General features: G+C 28.3%; 2 protein-coding genes and 1 long non-coding RNA gene across 6 annotated transcripts in view; 2 read left to right on the top strand and 1 right to left on the bottom strand.

Moving 5' to 3' along the window:
• On the top strand, positions 1-4,007 carry LOC107997639 (uncharacterized). Its single transcript, XM_062074838.1, has 5 exons — positions 1-353; positions 610-905; positions 1,000-1,275; positions 1,491-1,585; positions 1,822-4,007. The coding sequence occupies exons 1-3, from the start codon at positions 79-81 to the stop codon at positions 1,050-1,052; spliced, it is 624 nt and encodes a 207-aa protein (XP_061930822.1). The 5' UTR covers positions 1-78; the 3' UTR covers positions 1,053-1,275; positions 1,491-1,585; positions 1,822-4,007.
• LOC107997640 (uncharacterized) overlaps positions 1,825-20,575 on the top strand; it is a 21,623-nt gene continuing 2,872 nt past the window's right edge. Inside the window, exons 1-3 of one of the 4 annotated variants that reach the window (XM_062074835.1) lie at positions 1,825-2,752; positions 3,735-4,169; positions 18,534-18,649. In XM_062074835.1, the coding sequence (XP_061930819.1) occupies positions 4,076-4,169; positions 18,534-18,649 (210 nt within the window). In that variant the 5' untranslated portion in view covers positions 1,825-2,752; positions 3,735-4,075. Of the gene's footprint in view, positions 4,170-18,533; positions 18,650-20,575 lie in introns of all 4 variants that reach the window. The other 3 variants (XM_062074837.1, XM_062074836.1, XM_017056389.3) reach the window with 3 other exon arrangements.
• Positions 18,262-19,633, bottom strand: LOC133666084 (uncharacterized). Its single transcript, XR_009829695.1, has 2 exons — positions 18,909-19,633; positions 18,262-18,703 (listed from the first exon to the last, which is right to left on the bottom strand). It is a non-coding gene; the product is annotated as an uncharacterized LOC133666084 (long non-coding RNA).

The raw sequence follows: 20,575 nt of genomic DNA on the forward strand, positions 1-20,575 counted from the left end.
TTCTAGAAGATATTTACAGGTAAACCAACGAAGATCCAGTGAATGAAAAGCGTAGAATAATACGGGAAGATTCGTTGAATGTCGAGTAACGAGGGCAGCCGAAAAAGCAACATAGTATTTAAGAAAAATGCAAGAGTTCCGTGCAACTGTGGATGGGAGGTGAGATTCGGTTATGGTGTCGCGGTTACCCTGGCCATCTTCGAGGCAAAACGGTTTTTCATGTTGATCCTGGAGATATTCGCCGAATGGCAGATCATTCGATTCGCTGGTGGTCTGCGACCAGTCGTATTTACCTTGACGAACGTCAGCTTGGGTCTGCCGACTGCTCTGATCACGGTCCGTAATATACGGAAGTGAGTACACGATTAAATTTATTCCCAATATAAATTTAATATCTTTGAGATTTCAAAGTTAAACGAAAACCGTAATAAAAATGAATCCTCTAATAAAGTCGTATCCGTGCGTTTTGCAATATTTTTTTTTATTTGTTTATCGTCTCTATTTCTAATCATTGTATATCTGTTATTACATCACACACACAAAACGATAGTTATTTCTTGTTTGTTGAATTTCTCGAATCATATTCATCCATTTATTTTTCTCGTTTAGACGAAAGATACCACATTGTTGCGCGAAAAAAAGACGAACACTGCAATGCCTGCTTATAGTGATTGCGATATGCGCCATAATGAACGCTGCCACCATAGTCTCCATAGGATATCACATAAGCGTCAGGCAGGAGACATTGATCGATATTTTCAACAATTCGATGCACTTGTACGCGAGTACAGCATCGCACAAGTACGCGATCGACGAGATACAGTTCATCTTTCAGTGCTGCGGTCATTCCTCTTACGCAGATTGGTTCCTCTTTGACTGGCAGGTGAATCCACCATTCAAAAAGGGTAATTCGAAACACGGTATAGCAAGTGTGAACAAAAGATATATGCAGAATATTTAAAATGCAATGTGATATCAAAAATGTAATTCGTTGATCAGGGTGTGGATTATGCCTCGCGAGAGGAAATGGCAATTCACAGTCCGATATCTGACGAAGAATATAGGGATAAAAGTGTCCCGTTTAGCTGCTGCAATTTACATGCAATGTCACCGTGCGAGCACACGCAAATATCGGAAAACGATTTCAGAACTATAAACATGAATGGTTGTGTCGAAGTCATGAGTCCTGTTATTCTCAGGATCGTGATCGTGGCCTATGTCATGACCAGCACATTGGTGATCATTCAGTTTTTTTTAGCTTTTTTAATCTCAAAGGTGATTTTAATTATCCTATGAATTCTTATCTCTCTTTCTCCCTCTATCATTATCTCTTCTCCTTTATTATTGCATAAAATTTTAATAAGAATATCGGTGAAAATTTATTTATTCGTCTTAATCGGATAAAATATATATATATATAAACGAAGTAGACTGTCATTGACGAAATGCAAATAGATTTTCTTGATTAAATTTTCGACCTTTCCTTATAGATGATACGGAAACTTTTATGCGGAACGTGTCGCATGTATCATTTTCCCAAGTCCTTTGCCAATGAGTCTACCAGCGCGTCGTTGGATAGCTCAAGGTAATCATTCGTAATTTGTTTTTCAAGATGAAAATATATCGCAGTCGTAAATTGTTCAATAATTTCAATCGAATCGTTAAATTTCAATTAAGAACGAGTTACAATTTATCGATAAACGACCAGCGTCGCGTCGTTTCCGCGGATCCCAGTGTGGTCCACGGATAAGATAATTCTAGAATCGACACATCTTCGGCGTTTAACATGACAAATGAGACCTCTTATCTCCCTACTTTCAGTTCAGAGACGGAAAGACGCTCAAGCACATCCTCTTCGAACTGGGAATCACGGCATGCGAAGAAACGCGATAAACGTAAACGAATCGATAAACAAGTGTCGACAAAAAGCACTTCTTTTAAACGTAAAGACAGCATGAAAAGGGATTTGAACACCTCTTCTTCACCGTTCGATTCTTCGCCAAAAAGTGGGAAACGTGGTACTCGTTTTAGTAAGATTTTCGGTGCCGCCAAGATCAAACCGAGCACCCACGAGCAACACACGATATGCAAAAAACGAATGTACGACGATGAAACGCGTTGACAAATTTACTATTCACATGTTTATCCCATCCGTGTAAATCATATCGCGTCACAAAGGATATTTTACGACCGTTTAGATGGATTTATTAAGATTTATTAAGAAAAAAAAAAGCATTGACAAGTCGAAACAGGCACGAATTTTGGACAAAGAAGACGTTCAAGAACAAAGAATCGAGAAGATAAATGTAAAGATCGTTTCTTGGAGGAACAGCTGGCAAACACTCTAAGAGAGAGACTTGATCTTCGAGCAGGTAAAAGCTCGACTTTAAAGAATATTCGAAGCCTCGAGGGAATTCGAGAAGAGAGATGAGATTTTTTTTTCCGTGGAAAGAAACACCTTCTGAAAAGAAACGCAAAAACACATGACATGTGATAAAGGTGTGGAGGTGACGCTAAGCAAGGCTAAGTAAGCGTCTTTGATAATAATGAAACACAAATTATAATGATCAGAGAAGTTAGCGAGGGAAAACCGCGTTCGTAGTGGGGATCGACAAATCTTCCGTTTAGTAATTCAAGATCGTTCACTGGAGTGCAGTATGACTCAAAGCACTGTGGAAGACGCATTGATAAACCTAAGTTGCACATAAGGCAAGATATTACTTCGTATCTTTATCGAAACGATTTGTCGCAGGTTTGTAAAGTTCTGTCTCGCAGATTTTACAGATGTAATATTTAACATAAGCTATAGTTTGGTAAGACGTAGGCAATATTGTATAAGTGTACGGTTAGACTATGAATAATGTAAATGTATAAAGTTATCGCTATCGCTACGGAGAATCGTATCGATTTTTGAAATTTTTGAAATCAATCTGAAATCGTTACACATAAACATGATTCTCAGAATTAATGTTGTTTTCACATTTCTGCGATAAAAAATTAAATCGAGTTTATCATTTCCGAAATGCATTGGATAATATTCTTTTATTCTAAATCTTAATATTTGAGATATAATCTACTTGCAAAATAATAATACTTCCTAATGTAAATGAAAGTATCAAAATATATGTATTTTACGACATTAAGATGTAAATAACATTATAAATATTCGAATAAAAGTCAAAAATCTTAAATTTTATTAGTTTCTTTTTCATATAAGCGCGCGAAATTGGAAGTAATCCCCACTCTTTGTCACACATGCGATCGGTAAATTTCGTAAACATTCGTGCGTTGTACTTCGGTCCCCACTACTAGTGATCGTGAGTCTTCGTCCCCTTCGGGTTCATTCGGATTACCAAGCGCGCGTTCGCTTAGTTCACTTAGTTCAGTCGAGAAGCGTTTGCGTGTCAGAAGACATCGTACTTGTTACAATCTTTATTAATAATCGCCACTTTGTCGATATCGTAGCATGTGCCCACCAGTTCACAGTCACGTATACGTTTACCTGCCGCATCACCAACCCCACAATAAACTTGTCTCTTACGGCTACCGTTAGGGTTGCTGTGACATCATATCTAGTCGTGTCCTTTCCTCTTAGAAAAAACCGGTAACGCCATTGTAAGGTCTGCAAGTTTTCCTTTCGTTCTCTCGTTAAAGAATGTATATTCAGCTGTAGCTTAAACGAAGAATCTCTATTGGTGTGCAGTGATAGTATGATTTTTTTTTGGATATTTTAGTGAATTCGGAATCGCGGTTGTATTAGGTGGATGAGTTCGCACGTGGTAAATGGCAGTGTGCACGAGCATCACAACCTCAAGCCACATATTTTCCGTCCATAGTGGTGCTATTTGATCGAACGTAAACGACGAAGATCAAGAAAAAGAAGAAGAAATAATACGAAAAAACAACACGCGCGAAAAAGAAGCAATCGAGTGAACGGAACAGAAAGATCGGGGACAAGATACGAAATTGCGAGAGCAGCCGAAGTCTGTGTAACGAAGAAGGAAAAACCGAGAAAGAAGATAGATAAAGACAGCAATAGAAATCTCATTTCGACGAGTAACTAGCCACAAGCAAGATGAGCTGCTGTACGAGTGCTCCGATTGTAACCCAAACCTGTGAGACTCTTCTGAGCAAGTGTGAAATCCCGATCATCGACCTCGCTCATATGGGTAAGTTTTCACTGTTTTATTCAAAACTAATATAAATCGTTAAATATTATCGAGCAATCGACGCTGTGAATTAAATTGCGAAGTGTAAAGAAGAAAAGAAAAAGATGTCACAAATCGTAAGATGTCGCATTTAATATCATAGGTCAACTTGACGAAATTAACTGTATTACAAAATTGACATAGCTTAAAATTAACCGCGATGCATAGGCACGTGGCAATACGCGACAAGACATATACACGATATCCTAACGTTCTTAATGACTGACCGTTCCACTCGATATGATGACTTCACGCGAAAGTTCATGGTTATATCGATCATCGATCACTCGATTGTACATGTAAAGAAAAAAAATTGACTATAAAATATAAAAAGTAAACGTTGATATTCTTTTTTTTTCTAACCAGAGAGAAGAAGTTTTTTAAATACCAACACAAAGAAACAATCTACACTATACTTCTATTGTAACAGTCGATTTCGTACCGAATGATATTCTATATATACGTGTACTTTTCTAAATATATACTGGCAGGATACAAAATCGTTGGCCTTTCGCATGTATTTTTAAACCAACTGTTTTATCACGTGGAAAACGTGATCGTGTTGTGCGCGAGTGTTGTTTGAGAATTCGGTATAAGGAATTTTAAAGTTTCAGAGGGTGACGCTTTTACGGTTGCTTGGCAACGAGGCCAGGCAACTGGCCAGACAGACAAGCAAACCAACAGAAACAGCTTAGCTGTTCACAGTCAGAGGCACCTACCTCGGGCCCAACGATCCGTTGAGGTCAGAGCCCGTCTCACAAAGAAGGGCCCCTCCCTTGGCGCCCTCCTCGATTCATATAGGGTGTTCTGTAATGTACCTATTTATATTTATTTTTACAACAAAAATTCATCATAATATTAAGAATATTTTTTATAATCTTTTATACATCATGTATCATTTGGAAAAATTTTTTTCTTTTTAATTTCGTTTTTTAATATTATATTTTTAATATAGAAAATTTAAATATATAATACTTAAATATATTATGTTGTAATAATGACAATAAATAAATGACAATAATAATAATAATTAAATAAATTAATAGTGATTCAATCGAATCTTTTTTTTTTGCTTTTATCTGTTTAATTGATTATAAGTACAATAAATAGAAAGAAATAAACTTTATTTATATAGCTTTAAATATAAAAGGCATTTTTTATTATTTATAAATTACTTCGCATCATCTGTAATCGAATTGTTATTGTTTCTCTATAATGTTTTGATTCCTTTATACTCGAGAATTGAAAACGATAGTCAAACAGTTCAATAGCAACTCGGGTGTTCAAACAAGTCATTCAGTTGCTAATATTGATAAACCACATTGGCACTTGTGCAATGATTCTATTGACAAATACAATATTGACAGAATTAGAATTACAATTATTCATTGTGATTAGACTCTCTAAAATATTTTAAACAATACTTAACATTATAACGAAAATATTAATATTTTTAATGTTTAATAGATTTTTATGTAATGTGAAATCTTTAAAGTTATATAGTTATCAATTGCAGATATTGATCGTTGATTAGTACAAAAATATATGAATTCTCGTATAATACAATATTATACAATAAAATAAAACATATGATCATATATGTAAATGAAAAAATAGCAACGTTTCAATTTATTATGAAATGTTCCATCGTTTCTTGTTTCTATCATTCTTCTCTATATATTCATTTCGGTTCAATTCAACCGTTTCTTTCGTTTTTATCCACACATATATTCGATGCTAGGTGACAGGCCAACGACTCGCATATTCGCGTACAGTATCACTAGCATATTAGCATCGTCTTAAAGAAACATAATATCGTTCAAAAATGTTAAAATCACAATCAATACGGAAATATCGTTACAACGATAACATTAGTCATCGATTATGTAAATAATGTGAGTAAAGTTAATTAAAATTCCTGATATACTTCCTTAGTCATCGTTGATCTCTATGTCAGGTGTATATATATATATATGTGGTTCCTATTGAATCAGAACTACTTGTTGAACAATGCTTAGAATATATTTTTCAAAGAAACTGCCATCGAATAACAATTGCGCAAAATCTGTACTACGTACTTAACCTCAATTGCAATCGCGAGAAAATTTTTATCAATGCACACAATCGTCCCTGCTTATAATTGGATGCATGACATTGCTTCTTTGTTCTACGCTTCTTATTTCAATTGGCGTTCTCAATTTTACTTTCATCACACGAAGGCAGCCATAACTAATTATCGTCATTATAGTTAGCATCAATAACCGTCACATGATTTATCGCGATTTTTCAACCTTCCTTAAAACGCTTCCTTCCAAAATGTTTAACGATTTTTGATCTTTAATTTTATAATCGAAATATTTGGATTCTGTTATATTTTTTATAAGTTTTTATTTCTTACTTCCAAATTGTAATTGATTAATTTGATCTTTTTATTCATTAATACAAAGTTTCTATAAACGAAAATATTAAATATAATTTTATAGTCCGGAATTTCGTCCTTGACAAGATTTTTCAATGATAAAATATGTCCTCTTTTTGATGCTTACATTAATATATACTAAATTGAGGGATATGTGTATATATTATATTACAATGTTAATTAATAACGAAACAAAATTAAATGTTTCAATATGAACTGTATCACGTACATGAGTTATGTTATACATATCTTGCATGATCGTAATCACAAGTTATGTGATTCCATTCACTTTTCGCATTGTTTGGTTATATTCTGAATAGAAACTGTTTGTCCACATCGCGCATGTGCATGTATATACTGATGTAGATGAGCGCTGCGCTTTTTTTCTTTTACGTGTGCGCACATTACACGTGCCTGTCCCCCGTGGCCACGATATGCAACGGCGCGAATAAGCGGATGCTTACGCGCAAACCCAAGAATAGACCTTCAGTAATGTAAATTTTTTATTTGTTCGTTATGAAATATCATTAAAATTAATTATTAAATGCATTCTACGAACTGTAGGAAAATTGATTCAATATAATTATGTCAATCAAGTGCTATTCATATTTTTTATGATTTTCTGATTATTCATTACGATATTATTATTTTTCTTTAATAATCTTTTCATGATATTATGACATACATATAATATCAGTACAAATATATAAAAAAATAAATAATTTGAAATTAATAAATACTGTTAAATATAATTTTAAATTCTTTTCCATTATAAGTAATAAATTTAATGAAATCGCTGTATTAAATAATTTGTTCTATGGTCCTCCATTAATTCATGACCAGTTGATCTATAAAACATCGTATATATAACACTTCACACTGAAACAAGTCCAGCAAGCTTTTAATTGTTCCGTGCCAATCATCATGAAAGAATTCGGTCGATAGTGTTCGCGTCCGTAACGGGAAAAACAGCGTGACGCGTGTTTCAAAACCTTCTCACTGAAATGCCGCCATCCTGTTTGTTAGTCCATAGTTCAACGATGAATACTTTTAAACTTTTTCTGTTTGAGGATCGTAAAAAAAAGAGAAAGGAAAATAGTAATCAAGTTTAACAAAAAAAAATAATAATAATAAATCAAACAAATAAATATTACGCGTATGCAATACATAAGTTACTAGAATAAAGTTACTAGAAAATCCCTCTGGTAATGAACTGGAGATATTACTATAAATTCCTCAATTTTGTTGATGAAATATATAAATCTTTTCTTTATAAAATCTATACATACATACTAACAATAAGAATATTGCAAACATATAATAACATGAATGCATTTATTCGTACAAAATCTTTCTTTTTTTTTGTCTAATTACATTCTCTAACAAATACTTCCGAAGTTTTCACATTAACGTCTTTCACACGACGTCAATCACGGAATGCACAAAGCGACGAGATTATAGCGAGAGATCGTTTAGAATCCGAAGAAAATACGTGGGCAATAAGTTGCAAAATTCGTTCTTGCGCAAATACTATTTACCATGAACATGCAATCAAATGACGTTGATAGAATCACGTAAATTCTTACTTGGATTATCGATCAAATTAAAGTTTGCTCATTAGTTCGTATTAATTATGTTTTTGTTAGCAAAAAAAATGGTTGCCATCTATAAATAATAATAATCTATAAATAAATTATTTTTTATGATGCATCTCGTATTTAAATTGTTTTGTGAATATAAATTAGAAAATACAATCAAGTTTTCCAAGAATCAATTGTGACGAACAATGGCAAGCGGAAGTGATGCGAGACGAATGACCGATAGTATAACCAGTGTATAAAAAAATTGCAATGCTAATCAAATTAAAATTACCAAAAAAAAAATTTATTCTAATTAAATTAAAATTAGGGACGTAATAAATGTGACTATCATAAAGATTAAAGTGTGCAATAAATAGGATAAACAAAGATTGAAAAAAATGTCGAAAGAGGAAATAAATAATTAACGAGAAAATAAGAAACAAAAAATAAAGAAACATAAATAACTGTATATATACTTGTGTAACGGAAGATACAGGCAAGTGGAAAGGGAAAGGGATGCGGAAAAAATTAGAGAAATTGGGTCATCTTTCTGGAGCAAAAGCTCTAAAAAGAATTGAAATTGTCAATTGCTCGTGTTAAATTGTTATATATGTACTTTCAAGCAGAAAACAGAGAATGGAGCGTAAACAAGGTCGACGGTTACTTTAATCATGTGTTCCAACCACTGAAAAATAATAACATAAAAAAAACATATATTTCTGTATTGAACGATTGTTTCCAACATATCGCATCTCTTCTTTTTAAAGTGGCACAACTTACAAACATTCATTTTTTTTCAAAAAACTGAATATTTTGAACATATTAACGCATTATTTTGTAAATAAATATGTCAATAAGGATAATAGTAATCAAATTAAAAGAAGTGCCGACATTTTCATATTTAATTCGATTTCGAATTATATTTTAATTCATTTTAATTCTAAAAAGACAATTTTTGAATCATAATACTTCTATAAGAAGAATTTAATATTAATGGAAAATTTTACAACTGATAAATTTTGTTTGCTTTCAATCTCAATGAATAAACAAATCGTTAAGATAAATTGAATATTTAATATTTTGTTAAAAAAATATTTAAATAATTTATACCTCTCATAATTCCAATGTAGTTGTTTTTATGAAACAACAATGCGTATTAAAAATAATTGAGATAATATATATCGTATTAAAGTTAAAAGATTATCGTATTATAGTCTAAAAAGATAATATTAAAAAACTATAGATGATACTTATTTAACAATATATAAATTTCAAATATGTATAAATAATAAAGTTCTAAAATATTATTAATAATGTTGGTCAAAAACAAATTTTTAACTCGAAACAATAAACAAATCTTTTTTCATCTGGTTTATAAGAAAATCGTCATAATTGTCAATTCATCATATTTTGACTTTGTTCATAATACTTTGTTGAACTTAATCAATTATACAATTTTATAAAAATTAATCAATTTATTTCTTTCAAAAATACAAAATAAAATTTTGTTATAATTACTTTATATATAATGTATATTAGAAAATTAAAAAACTGTTAGATATATATTTTTATAGAAAATAAAAAGTAACATTTTAACATATATTTAAAATAGAAGTAAAATATAGCTTAATTCTTTATTTGAATCAAATATATTCAAGCAAGCATCGATTCATAAAATAATTAACTAGAAACAAGATGGCCGACAACGACTCATAATAAGAAAACGATTGTTGTGTAAAAAAATATTCGTCGAATGGTTTGATATCATGTTATCATGATACAAATTTACGTGACGATAATGTCCTAAAGAAGTGATAGAACGGAAATTTTATTGGCGCGATATTATGCCAGATCCATCTATGAAATAATAGTTGCTAAGTGGAAAAAAACGTGCTATATGCTGGCACCAATTATTACTTATTATATACTTATTTATTCGTATACGGTTAAAATATTAACGAATGAATAATGTAGATCATTATCATTGAATTCACTTTCGTCGTTGCGATCGTACGCTTTAAACTGTAACCAATATTCGTGTTACCTGAAAGTTGGTTTGGTATGGTTACAATTTAATTGAAAGCAATTTCTGCTTCCTATTCTATTACTATTCAGTCTTACTTTATACGCATCTGTTACGCATTTAACTTTCTAATAATAAGTAAAATTATAATATAATTGTATTTAATGGGAGAAAATTAATTTTGATATTTATTTTTTCTCTTTTTAATCATATATTTATACATTAAATGTTTTTGTAAAAAAAATATGTAATCTTTTATTGTATTATATTGCAACAAATGTTTTAATTTTTTATTACAAGTTTTTTACGATTTTTTGTTAATATATAATACATATAATTCCTTCAATTACGTGAATCTTTATTTATTAAATAAAGATATAATAATTCTACATGTATAATATTTTATTAAAAAAATTTTTTCTCTATTGAATTTCTCATTTTTTGAAGTATTATTTCATTATCAAAATATCTTATTTCAAGTCTGCTGTTTCTCAACAGAACAATCGTTTTTTTATGATGGATATCTAAGATATTTTTATAAGATATAAAAGAAAAAAAAATGTTAAAAAGAACACAAAGAAAAAAAAATTTCTACAAAATAAGATTTTATACTCAGGAGAAACCCGATGAAAAGTGGACGTCAGTCAACGTCATACAGTATTTAAAACGTACGTAATTTGTTTTTCTTTTCACACGGTAATCGTATCATAGACGAGATACAGAATTTATATCTTATTAATATATCTTATAATGTATCTTTGTATTATATTCTGAAATACCGACCTAAAAAAAAAGATTGTTCTTATATAATTAATTATTTTCTATAATTATCTTCTATAATTTACATACGGTCAACATAAGACAACAAGATAACATAAGAAACGGTCTTTATTATAAAAAAACAATATAGGAATATATAATATTGTATTAATAATAGTAATATTAGAAAACTATCGATAATATGGAATTTTAACTTTAATCATTGTATATATATATATAGATAAAATATAAAATTTTTAATTTTTTAAATTGAATTTTATTTCTATTCGATCTATCATTAATCAAATATCATTTTAAAACAATTTCTAGGGTGCACACATAACTAGGAGAAAATTTTCACTAGTTTCTCCTGGTACCGGCAGTCTCACCGATACTTTCGCCTTGTAAAACGAATCAAATATATATGTATACTATATATTGTTACCAAGTAAAGATGTCTTTTAATATCTCGTCTGTCACTGTTTAAAAGAATCGTGTATTCGTATTCTCAATAGATAAAGACAATTTTGCAGTCCACCTAACTGATAAGCTCATGCTTACTAACACCATTCATTTTGAACGTCATGATACGAATACTATCGAGCACATTCTATTCGCTATATTTTTTTACGCTTATTTTTATATACGATAAAACACGTTATGCCTAACAATCTTTATTGAAAGTAGAATTTTTAAAGTACAAAATTTTTTTATAAAATTTTCTTACAAATCGTATAAAATTATAAATGTTATATTTATAAAATTATAATATGTTATATTAATCTTTTAAAATATATCGAATAATTTAAAATAAACGATTAATAAAAATCATGTAATTTAATTATGAAATTAAATACAAATAATTTATTTAAATATTATTCAAGTCACAAGATTAGAGATAAATATTTTATAATCCATATTTCAAAATATAATAAAATTTTTACAATTTAAAAAAATAATTTTTTAAAAATTAAGATCAAAGTGAAATAATAAATATTATCAAAAAAAAAAATAGAAATAAAAAAATATTAAACAAAGTAATGGAATTTTTTTTCATAATCATAATATTTAAAAAGCCAGATTTAATACTGTAAATTGATTGAAAAAAAAAGGAAGAAAAAATTGCAAATTAAATATTACTAGTTAATAGATTAGGAATAGATTTCTTTTTTTTTTTTTTTTTTTTATAATATTTGTCATTCTAATGGTTTCTTGGTTTCATTATCAAGATAAAACAATAGCGCTTAGCGGACAATAGATTTTCCAGTCAACTCGTAAATTATCCAGACCACGTCTCGATAAGTCAGCGTGTCGTGGTCACGATGGAATGGTAATTTATACTCGAAGGTTCGCGAAACGACTATTTCAACGACATTCTTTTTTTTTTTTTTTTTTTTGCGCTTGGCACCAACTGTTCGAATTATTCGTTTGCGTTTCGTATGTCTTCACGTGAACAATGAATGCACAGCGCGGCGTCTCGAGATACAAGAGTCCAGGATCAACATGATGAGAAAAAAACTTAAGTATAGATATTTGCAATAGATTTCCAACGGCTGATTTACTGCACAGCGATTACACACGATCAGATGCTTAGAAGAGGGAAGGGACGATTTACGACGGCATGTGACGAAAGACCTTCGCCTCCGTCAGCGCTAATGTTCACGGAAACCGTTGCCATTCAGAATTTCGCATGAATTTTCTCGGTATAGCTAATTGATACGAGCTTAGTCACACTGTCTCCGTAAGCTTACTTTTTCGGATTAAAATTGTGTCGGAACTTTTGTTGTATTTTATAATAATGACTAAAATATGAAAGTAAAAAATTTCTTTTTTGATCATAGGAATAATGAGGACAAAAAGAATGTGGACAACTCCGATAACATTCTCTGTGGTTTCCATTGCGATCGAATCTGTGATAATTATATACGATATGATATGGAAATTTTTTATTAATTCCTTTTTAAAATATTTGAAAGTTTTTTTTTAAAGAAAAGTTTTTAATTGAAACAAATTTTAAATAAAAATAATTTTTTTGAAATTATTTTATAATAAACAAAACTTACAACAAAGTTATTTTTTTTAAATTATAAGATATTGCTATTGAAAAGTGAAAATTTTATAACCACGGTCCTTTAACTCCACCAACTCTCGGTGTTGCATAAGAAATGAGTCACGAATGCGCTTAAATAAGAAAAAAAATATCGAAAATGATCGACTAGACACCGTCGTTTTTTACATGGAGAAACAAATCCATCGCGATGTTACTGCTCATTTTTTATTCATTAAAAGCAATTAACACTTTTGAATGTAATCGGATCATCTTGTTTCGCATTTACCTTCTGTTTTCATTCGGTGTTCGATAGTGAAACTCTTCCTGTATAAATTTCTTTCAAAAACGATCGGAAAAAAATTTTTTAGCGTTTTGTTTCATTTCATAAAAAAAAAATAACGAAGAAAAAATAAAAATATAATATAATAAAGAATAAAAATTGATAAAACAATAAAATGAAACAAAAGAAATAAAAAGTGGAGAAAAGAAAAAAAAAGATTTTTTCAACTTAATCTTATCAGCAATTTATGTCGCACCTTTTACTTCATTTCTTTGTTTAATATTTTAACCAATCATCGATAAATTTCTTATGAAACAAAAGATTTCACGAAAAAAAAAATATTTTATAATAGAATGAAAAATAGGAAATTGAACAGAACAAACGTGAGCGTTATAATAAATCAGATCGTTGATAGAAATTAGCAGTCAAAATGATTTTTTTTCTTTTTTTGTTGAACTTAACTTAATCTAATCTCTTATGTGAAACATACGACACAACAATCTGTGATATTTATATAATTATTTATTTCTTTTGTCATTTGATCTCTTATATCGAGTATTTATCGAACTTGTCAAATTTTAACCGATTATTTAAAAAAACAAATCAATTTTGATAGTTGATCACATTGGATATTTGATATATTTTATAAATTTCTATATCATAATTTTTGATATATAATATATTTATTATTTTATTCCAGTGATTTATAATAGTTTAAAATGAAAATAAAATATACGATAAATTGTATGTATAGAAATTAAGTATATTCAAGAGATTGTACTTTTGAAATTAACTATACATCTAATCTTTATGGAATTATGGAAGGTGCATAATTCAAGTTTTTTTAAATAAAATATTAAAAGCTCTTCAGTTTACAAAGAATAAATAAGTAAAAATTCAAGGATCGTGATAAGATTATTTTGTAACACGCTAATTGATATACAGTTTTATTATTAAAAATTTAATAATGGTAACTCGTAAAAGTACCGTTAAAGCCGATTTTAACGGAGATTGACCTGTTCAGTCGGTTAGTATCCTACCTGGATGTTTGTCCAACTATTTCACGGAAAGCAACCAAGATAAATCAAATGCAAATTTTTCCTGGTCGTTACCCTCGTATTATTTTATCGAGGGTTAAACAGTTACCAGTGTAGAGAAAGTTTCGAAAATTATATCTTTTGTACATTGTCCTTTTACGGATATTTAACTTCGAAGGATATTTAGAGGAACAAAGAAACGATTTCTCAATTATTTGATAAATAAGAATGATTAAATTCTAACTACGAATTATTAAATTGCTTGGAATAGTAAAATATATCGTTATGGAAGTTTCGACTGATGTTCAGATTGAAATCGTAATTGTTGCAAAGTAGCGAAAAATAAAAATTGCGCAACTCTTTGCAATGGATGGATAAAAATACTTTGAAAAATAGAAAATCTTGTGAAACATATGTTGCGAATAACGGCGAAGATTATTCACATTTTGAATAAAAATCAATTGTAAAGCAGTTTTAGAAGTTGTTTTAATTATATATGTTAATAAGTATGCAGAGAATTATAAATATGTTAATTGTAATATTATTTTCTTAATATCTGTCTCATTAATTTCAATTATTTTTAAATATATAAATAAAAGAGAGGAACAATAATCTTCGAAGTCTGAAATATGTCTTAATAATCTTTTTATAATTTTCAGAAACTTGAATCGTAATAAAATAGTTTAATTTTCGTAACAAACATATTCAAAGTGATATAGAATTGTATTTAGTCGAGTAAAATGTCATATAAATTAAATTAACTTTTTTCTGCGATAACAGATAAAGTTTCGATAAGGAACGTCGATCAAAGAATCTTAAAACACATGAAATATACGAAGAGATTTTCAAAATTTCATATCATAGAGGATTAAATAATAATTATTCGAAAAATGAAAAATAATAACAACTTGATCCTTTTGAGATTAATGACTCAGTTATTAATTTGAATAATCTTTAAATAAACGATCAATTATTTTTTTTCAACATGTTTCATATCGAGAAAATTTAAATTTGATATCGTGTCACGTTGGAAATATTAAAAACAAGTTATTATTACGAAAATTAATTAATACGTAGAAAAATTTCCAACAGTTTCATCATTATATTGTTAAATCTTTAACAACGCGGTCTTCAGTCTGTTTAGTCAAACAATTTTTTTCCGGTAATTACGTTTCCCTGAAATATTCAAACGATTTCATATTATTTTTCCATGAAACGAAACTACAAGGAAATAAAACTGATAACACGATGCGAGAATTTCACGGAAAAAAATTCTTCCTATTTTTGATTTTTGCACAATGTGATCTAGTATATTAAGTGACCATATAACCAGAAGGACATAGAAACCCAAAGAAGACACAGATCTATTTTCTCGTCTCTCCCTTCTTGTCTACTTTAATCTCTTACTTTTTCTTTTCTTTTTCTGTCTGTCGAGTTGTCACAGAAATAGCAAACTATATGCGAAATACAGCATTGGAACACTTGAAATGCGAACTGGGCCGATTTTATATTAAAACTGATTTATAAATTTCCTAATTTTCTGGAATGCATAAAAGAATAGAACAATGGACAATTTTATAAATATTCATAAATGAAAATGATTTCAAAAAACGTATATCAATTAATGCTTGGAAAAATTAATTCATACATATAATGTAATATGTTTTAAAAATATATTCCCCTGTTTAATTAAAATATCTTATCCGTTATTTTATTATTTTTCGGGATATGTGGATTCGAGATATTTGAAATTCGACAGATTTTTCACTCTTTTATGCCAATTTAGAAATACGTCATATATATTTTGTATTTGTAAACTCTAATTTTTTTTTTGTTTAAATAAAAACCGCAGGAAATCAATGATGAAATTCATTTCAAATGTTTCGAATTATTAAGATCGAGACGTTTTAATTAAGGGGAGACAGTGCAGAACTTTCCATTGTATCAGTTATCAAGCGATAAAGATAGAAATCGATTTGATTGCCGATTATTCCAATTACGATCACCTGGCGCAAAATTTGTTGACATTGATGAGGAATATGTATACGTATACCTTTGTGTAAGAGGAAACGTATTCATGCTGTGGATTTTTACACGATCTCTCGTGTCGCGAAATGAAATCACGTTCTCACGAGCGAAGAAACCCCGAGAAAGCAATCGTCGTCGCCGTGTGGCGTTGAAACAAGATCTGTCGGTGAGCGCATCGTGCGTGAATCGTGATAACGTTTCTTATCGGTATCTTGCGAAAAATGAGATCAAGACATGAACTTCGCTTCTTGCTTCAAGTCGCATTTTTTTTTTTAACGTTTTTAATCAAAGAGAATCGGAAAAATTTCTTATTATTAAAATTTACGATTTGTTAAATTTATAATTAAACAAAATTTTGTTTAAATTCTTAAATAATTTTAATTTCTTTTAGCATAAAAATTAGATGAATAAACAACATTCAGAAACAAAATTTATAAACAGTTTAATAGTATAATTGTTTCTAACGATAGATACGTAAACATAAAAGAATAAGATAAAACTTTCCAACTTTTTTTAAAAGAATTTTAAATAAATATTTTCGAATTAAAAAATTTTGTTTTTATTTGTAACTTTTTCGAATAATATTTTTCATTAAAAAAAGAAAGACTTTTTAAAATTTTAATAGAGAAATAATTTGAAAAGCTCTAAACCTAAATTCCAATATTCTACATTTTAAAAACATTAGAATATCATTATAAAATGATTATACTTAGATGCAAGTGTTATAAGATATAAATGTGGAATTTTAAATCACGAGTTTGTTATTTCTGCATAGTTTCTTTTTATTCGATTAAAAATGGTTTGGAGAAGTCGTGTCACGGTAAAGATCGTATTATCCACACGTTTCCAAGCGTTGTTATTCGTCAATATAATACAACGGATTATAATACGTCATCAAGGAATTTGATCTCTATAAATAATTGTCGTGGAATTAATTATCACCGTGACCGTTTAAATCATCCTCACAGCTGAAAATCATGCGTAAAACTGCATGTTTTGATAAATACTGCGAAATTTATAACTCTATCAGAGAATAAAAATATAATAAATCCCTTAATAAACAATGCATGATTTCATGCTTTATATTTCGACGTGTAATATATGTATACATATATTAATATTTCATAAACAAGCAATTATGCATTTTTTTTTTAAAGAGATACCAAAATAAGAAGATAAAAAACGTAGATAAATAATATAAATAAAAGATTTTCAATTCAAAATAAAAAAAAAAAGTTACATGAATAAACAAAATTTTATAACGTTTGAATTTAAAAAAAATGTTTAAAGATTTTGAAAAATACTTTATAAATTAAACAAAGAAAAATAACGTAAAATTTATCATTCAAATATAAAAAATTTTAAGCTCTATGTATTAATTTTATTATCGAAAATTTCAAATTAATTCTAAAATTAAAAACTTGATCGCCAAAACTTATCCATCAATAGATTCTTATAATTTATAAATATATATATATATATATATAAATATATATATATATATATAATTTGATAATTAAAAAAAATAATTTGTATATTATAATAAAAAATAATAATATTATATGTAATAACAATAAAGGCACAATCTATCTGCATCACATATCTCAAAAAAGATAAAAACACAATTTACATCAAGATATTATCGCTCTTTGTCAGCGTAAGTTTCTAAGAGTAAGTTTCCTAAGAGGAAAAGTGTTTTCATCTTTTTGCATTCTGCATGCCGATAACCGCGTGTCTATCAATGAGCAGCAATCCATGAATGAAAGAAATGATCGATACGTACGGGTAACGGGGTAAGGAGAATGACTTGGTAGTATTATCGTACGTATTTATCGTAAGAAAATACTATTGTCTTAGGAGAAAAAAATATTAAACGATTTTGAAACAAGAACACAAATTTGAATATCTATTTGAATCTTAAAAATTTGAATTTTGGAAACTGGATAATTAAGTTGAATAATTTAATTTCTTATTTTGACAAAAGTAGTTATAAAAAATTCAATTTAAAGAGTCTTCACTTCAATCAGTGATTATTATCTTTAACAAAAACAACGTATGTGGAAATCCTAAATATATACTTGTATTTCCTCTTCTTTTCTCTTTCTTTTTCTCCGTTCTCTCTCTTATTCTTTTCGCTTTATTCCTCCAGGGACTGAGAGATGTCCTCAGAAGGGTGTCGTGAAGCAAGTGTCTTCGAAACTGGTAAGGGCGCTGTCCGAGAAAGGATTAGCCTTGCTTGTCAACCATGGCATTCCGGAATGCAAGGTACGTATTTTCATCGATATTCGCATAATTTTTAACCGTATCATCTATAATTATCTATATATATTATTACAATTAATATATTTATATGAGTTATATTTATAAATATAGATATATTACAATTAATATAACATATTATATTTAAAAATTAAACATTGTTTCTAAATTATTTTAAATTTTTGTATCTAAATTACAATTAAATTTGAAATAAAAATTTTGAATATTCAGATATTCAAGTTACTCGCTATCGCAAAGTACTTACACAAATAATTGAGTTCCGAGAGTTTATTCGACTCGCGTGTCAAGTACTTGATTCATTTTAAGTAAGAAAAGTGCTCGACTCAAATTTCGGATACTTGATTCGTTTCGATAACCAGAGCCCTATAACCATATATATATCCAGCTAGGATATCAACTGCTTAATTCTATAAAATAAACTTCGTCCCACTATTTTATATTCAACTAGTTCGATACTAATTTAAGTTTAAAAAAAAAATATTTAACTTGATAAGTTCTACGAATTTTATTATAAATAATTTATCATTATCATAATAATTTTATTAATAATATAATTGAAATATACAACTTCATTCATTAATAATTTAAATCGATTTGAATTAATAATAAATAATAAAATTATTGTTATTAATAATAATTTTATTAAATAAATAAATAATTTTGTGTGTGTGTGTGTGTGTTTACTTATCAATTACTAGTCACAAATTTATTAAATAAAGTTTTGATAGTCATACAAATTCTTTCTTCGTACTTTCGATCGCATTACACGCTTACATGAGATTCGTTACCTTGTAACGAAACTCATGTCCTCGGTTAATTTACAAAATTACTCGCATAGAAACAGAATAAAAGAAGTCAAGGCAAAGAACTTACAGCAAAAACCACTATCGAAGAAAAAGTGTATAAAAATCATAATTTCAAAGAAAAGAAAAAAGATGAAATTAAAAAATAATTTTCTATCATTCGTTAAATTATATATAGTATGATTAAAAAATCATAAATTACTTATAATTTATTTATAATAATTAATTAATTGTTCATATCTTTAAAAAAAATCATGTATCATATAAATATTTGTAATTTATATTTTGAACTTTTTCAAAAATATTTTATTCTTTCTCTATATTTTTATAGTTCTTTATTTTAAAATAAATTTTTAGAAATTAAATAATTTTATGAAATTTTTCAGTTTTATAACCAATGCGAGCAATTTAATACCATCAAATTTCAAACAATAAAATTGTAAATTTATATTTTAACAAACAATTATAGAAAAAATCCATCTTTGCCAAGTCAAGAAGACTTATATTTTTTTTAAAATTAATTGAAAAATGTTTTCATTTGATAAATAATAAATAATTCATAATGAAAAAGAAGATTATTATGATCTTAAATAGTTTTGCAACTTTCGGTTCATTTTGTATTAATGAAGATTTCGCAATGTTTTCATTATGACAATATATCATGATGAATTTTTAAGAATTATAAAACGGACGATAAAACAATAAGTGGATCTTACATGATAACTTTGCTAAAGTTGATGAGACTTCTTATTCTTGTAAAAAAAAAACATAATTATCATGATTGGTATATTTTTACGAGATAATTCATTCGAAAAAAAATGTATATGATCTTTATATTAATGCATATGATTATTAAATAGCTTCATGTATTTATCTCTATGTCTAGATTTAATTTATTTAATTCATTTGATGCATGCATAGAAACATTTTACTTTCCCAATTATTGATTAATTTAAAAAGAACAAATATCTGGAATGATTTGTGAATAGATTTTTTTTTTTCTATTTTTATTTTTATTTTGTTTCTATTTTTATTTAAATCAATTTTATAATTTATTTTTTATATTTTATTTTTATTAATTATTTTTTTTAACACACATATGATACAC

Source organism: Apis cerana, linkage group LG5, assembly GCF_029169275.1.
Source record: "Apis cerana isolate GH-2021 linkage group LG5, AcerK_1.0, whole genome shotgun sequence".
In the NCBI taxonomy this organism is placed as follows: domain Eukaryota; kingdom Metazoa; phylum Arthropoda; class Insecta; order Hymenoptera; family Apidae; genus Apis; species Apis cerana.

Bases quoted from the DNA above. Each gene is read 5' to 3' on its own strand.
- LOC107997639 (XM_062074838.1), top strand. From the start codon at position 79: ATGTCGAGTAACGAGGGCAGCCGAAAAAGCAACATAGTATTTAAGAAA. The intron at 354-609 runs GTGAGTACACGA...TTTCTCGTTTAG, and splicing joins ACGGTCCGTAATATACGGAA to ACGAAAGATACCACATTGTT. The intron at 906-999 runs GTAATTCGAAAC...TTCGTTGATCAG, and splicing joins GAATCCACCATTCAAAAAGG to GGTGTGGATTATGCCTCGCG.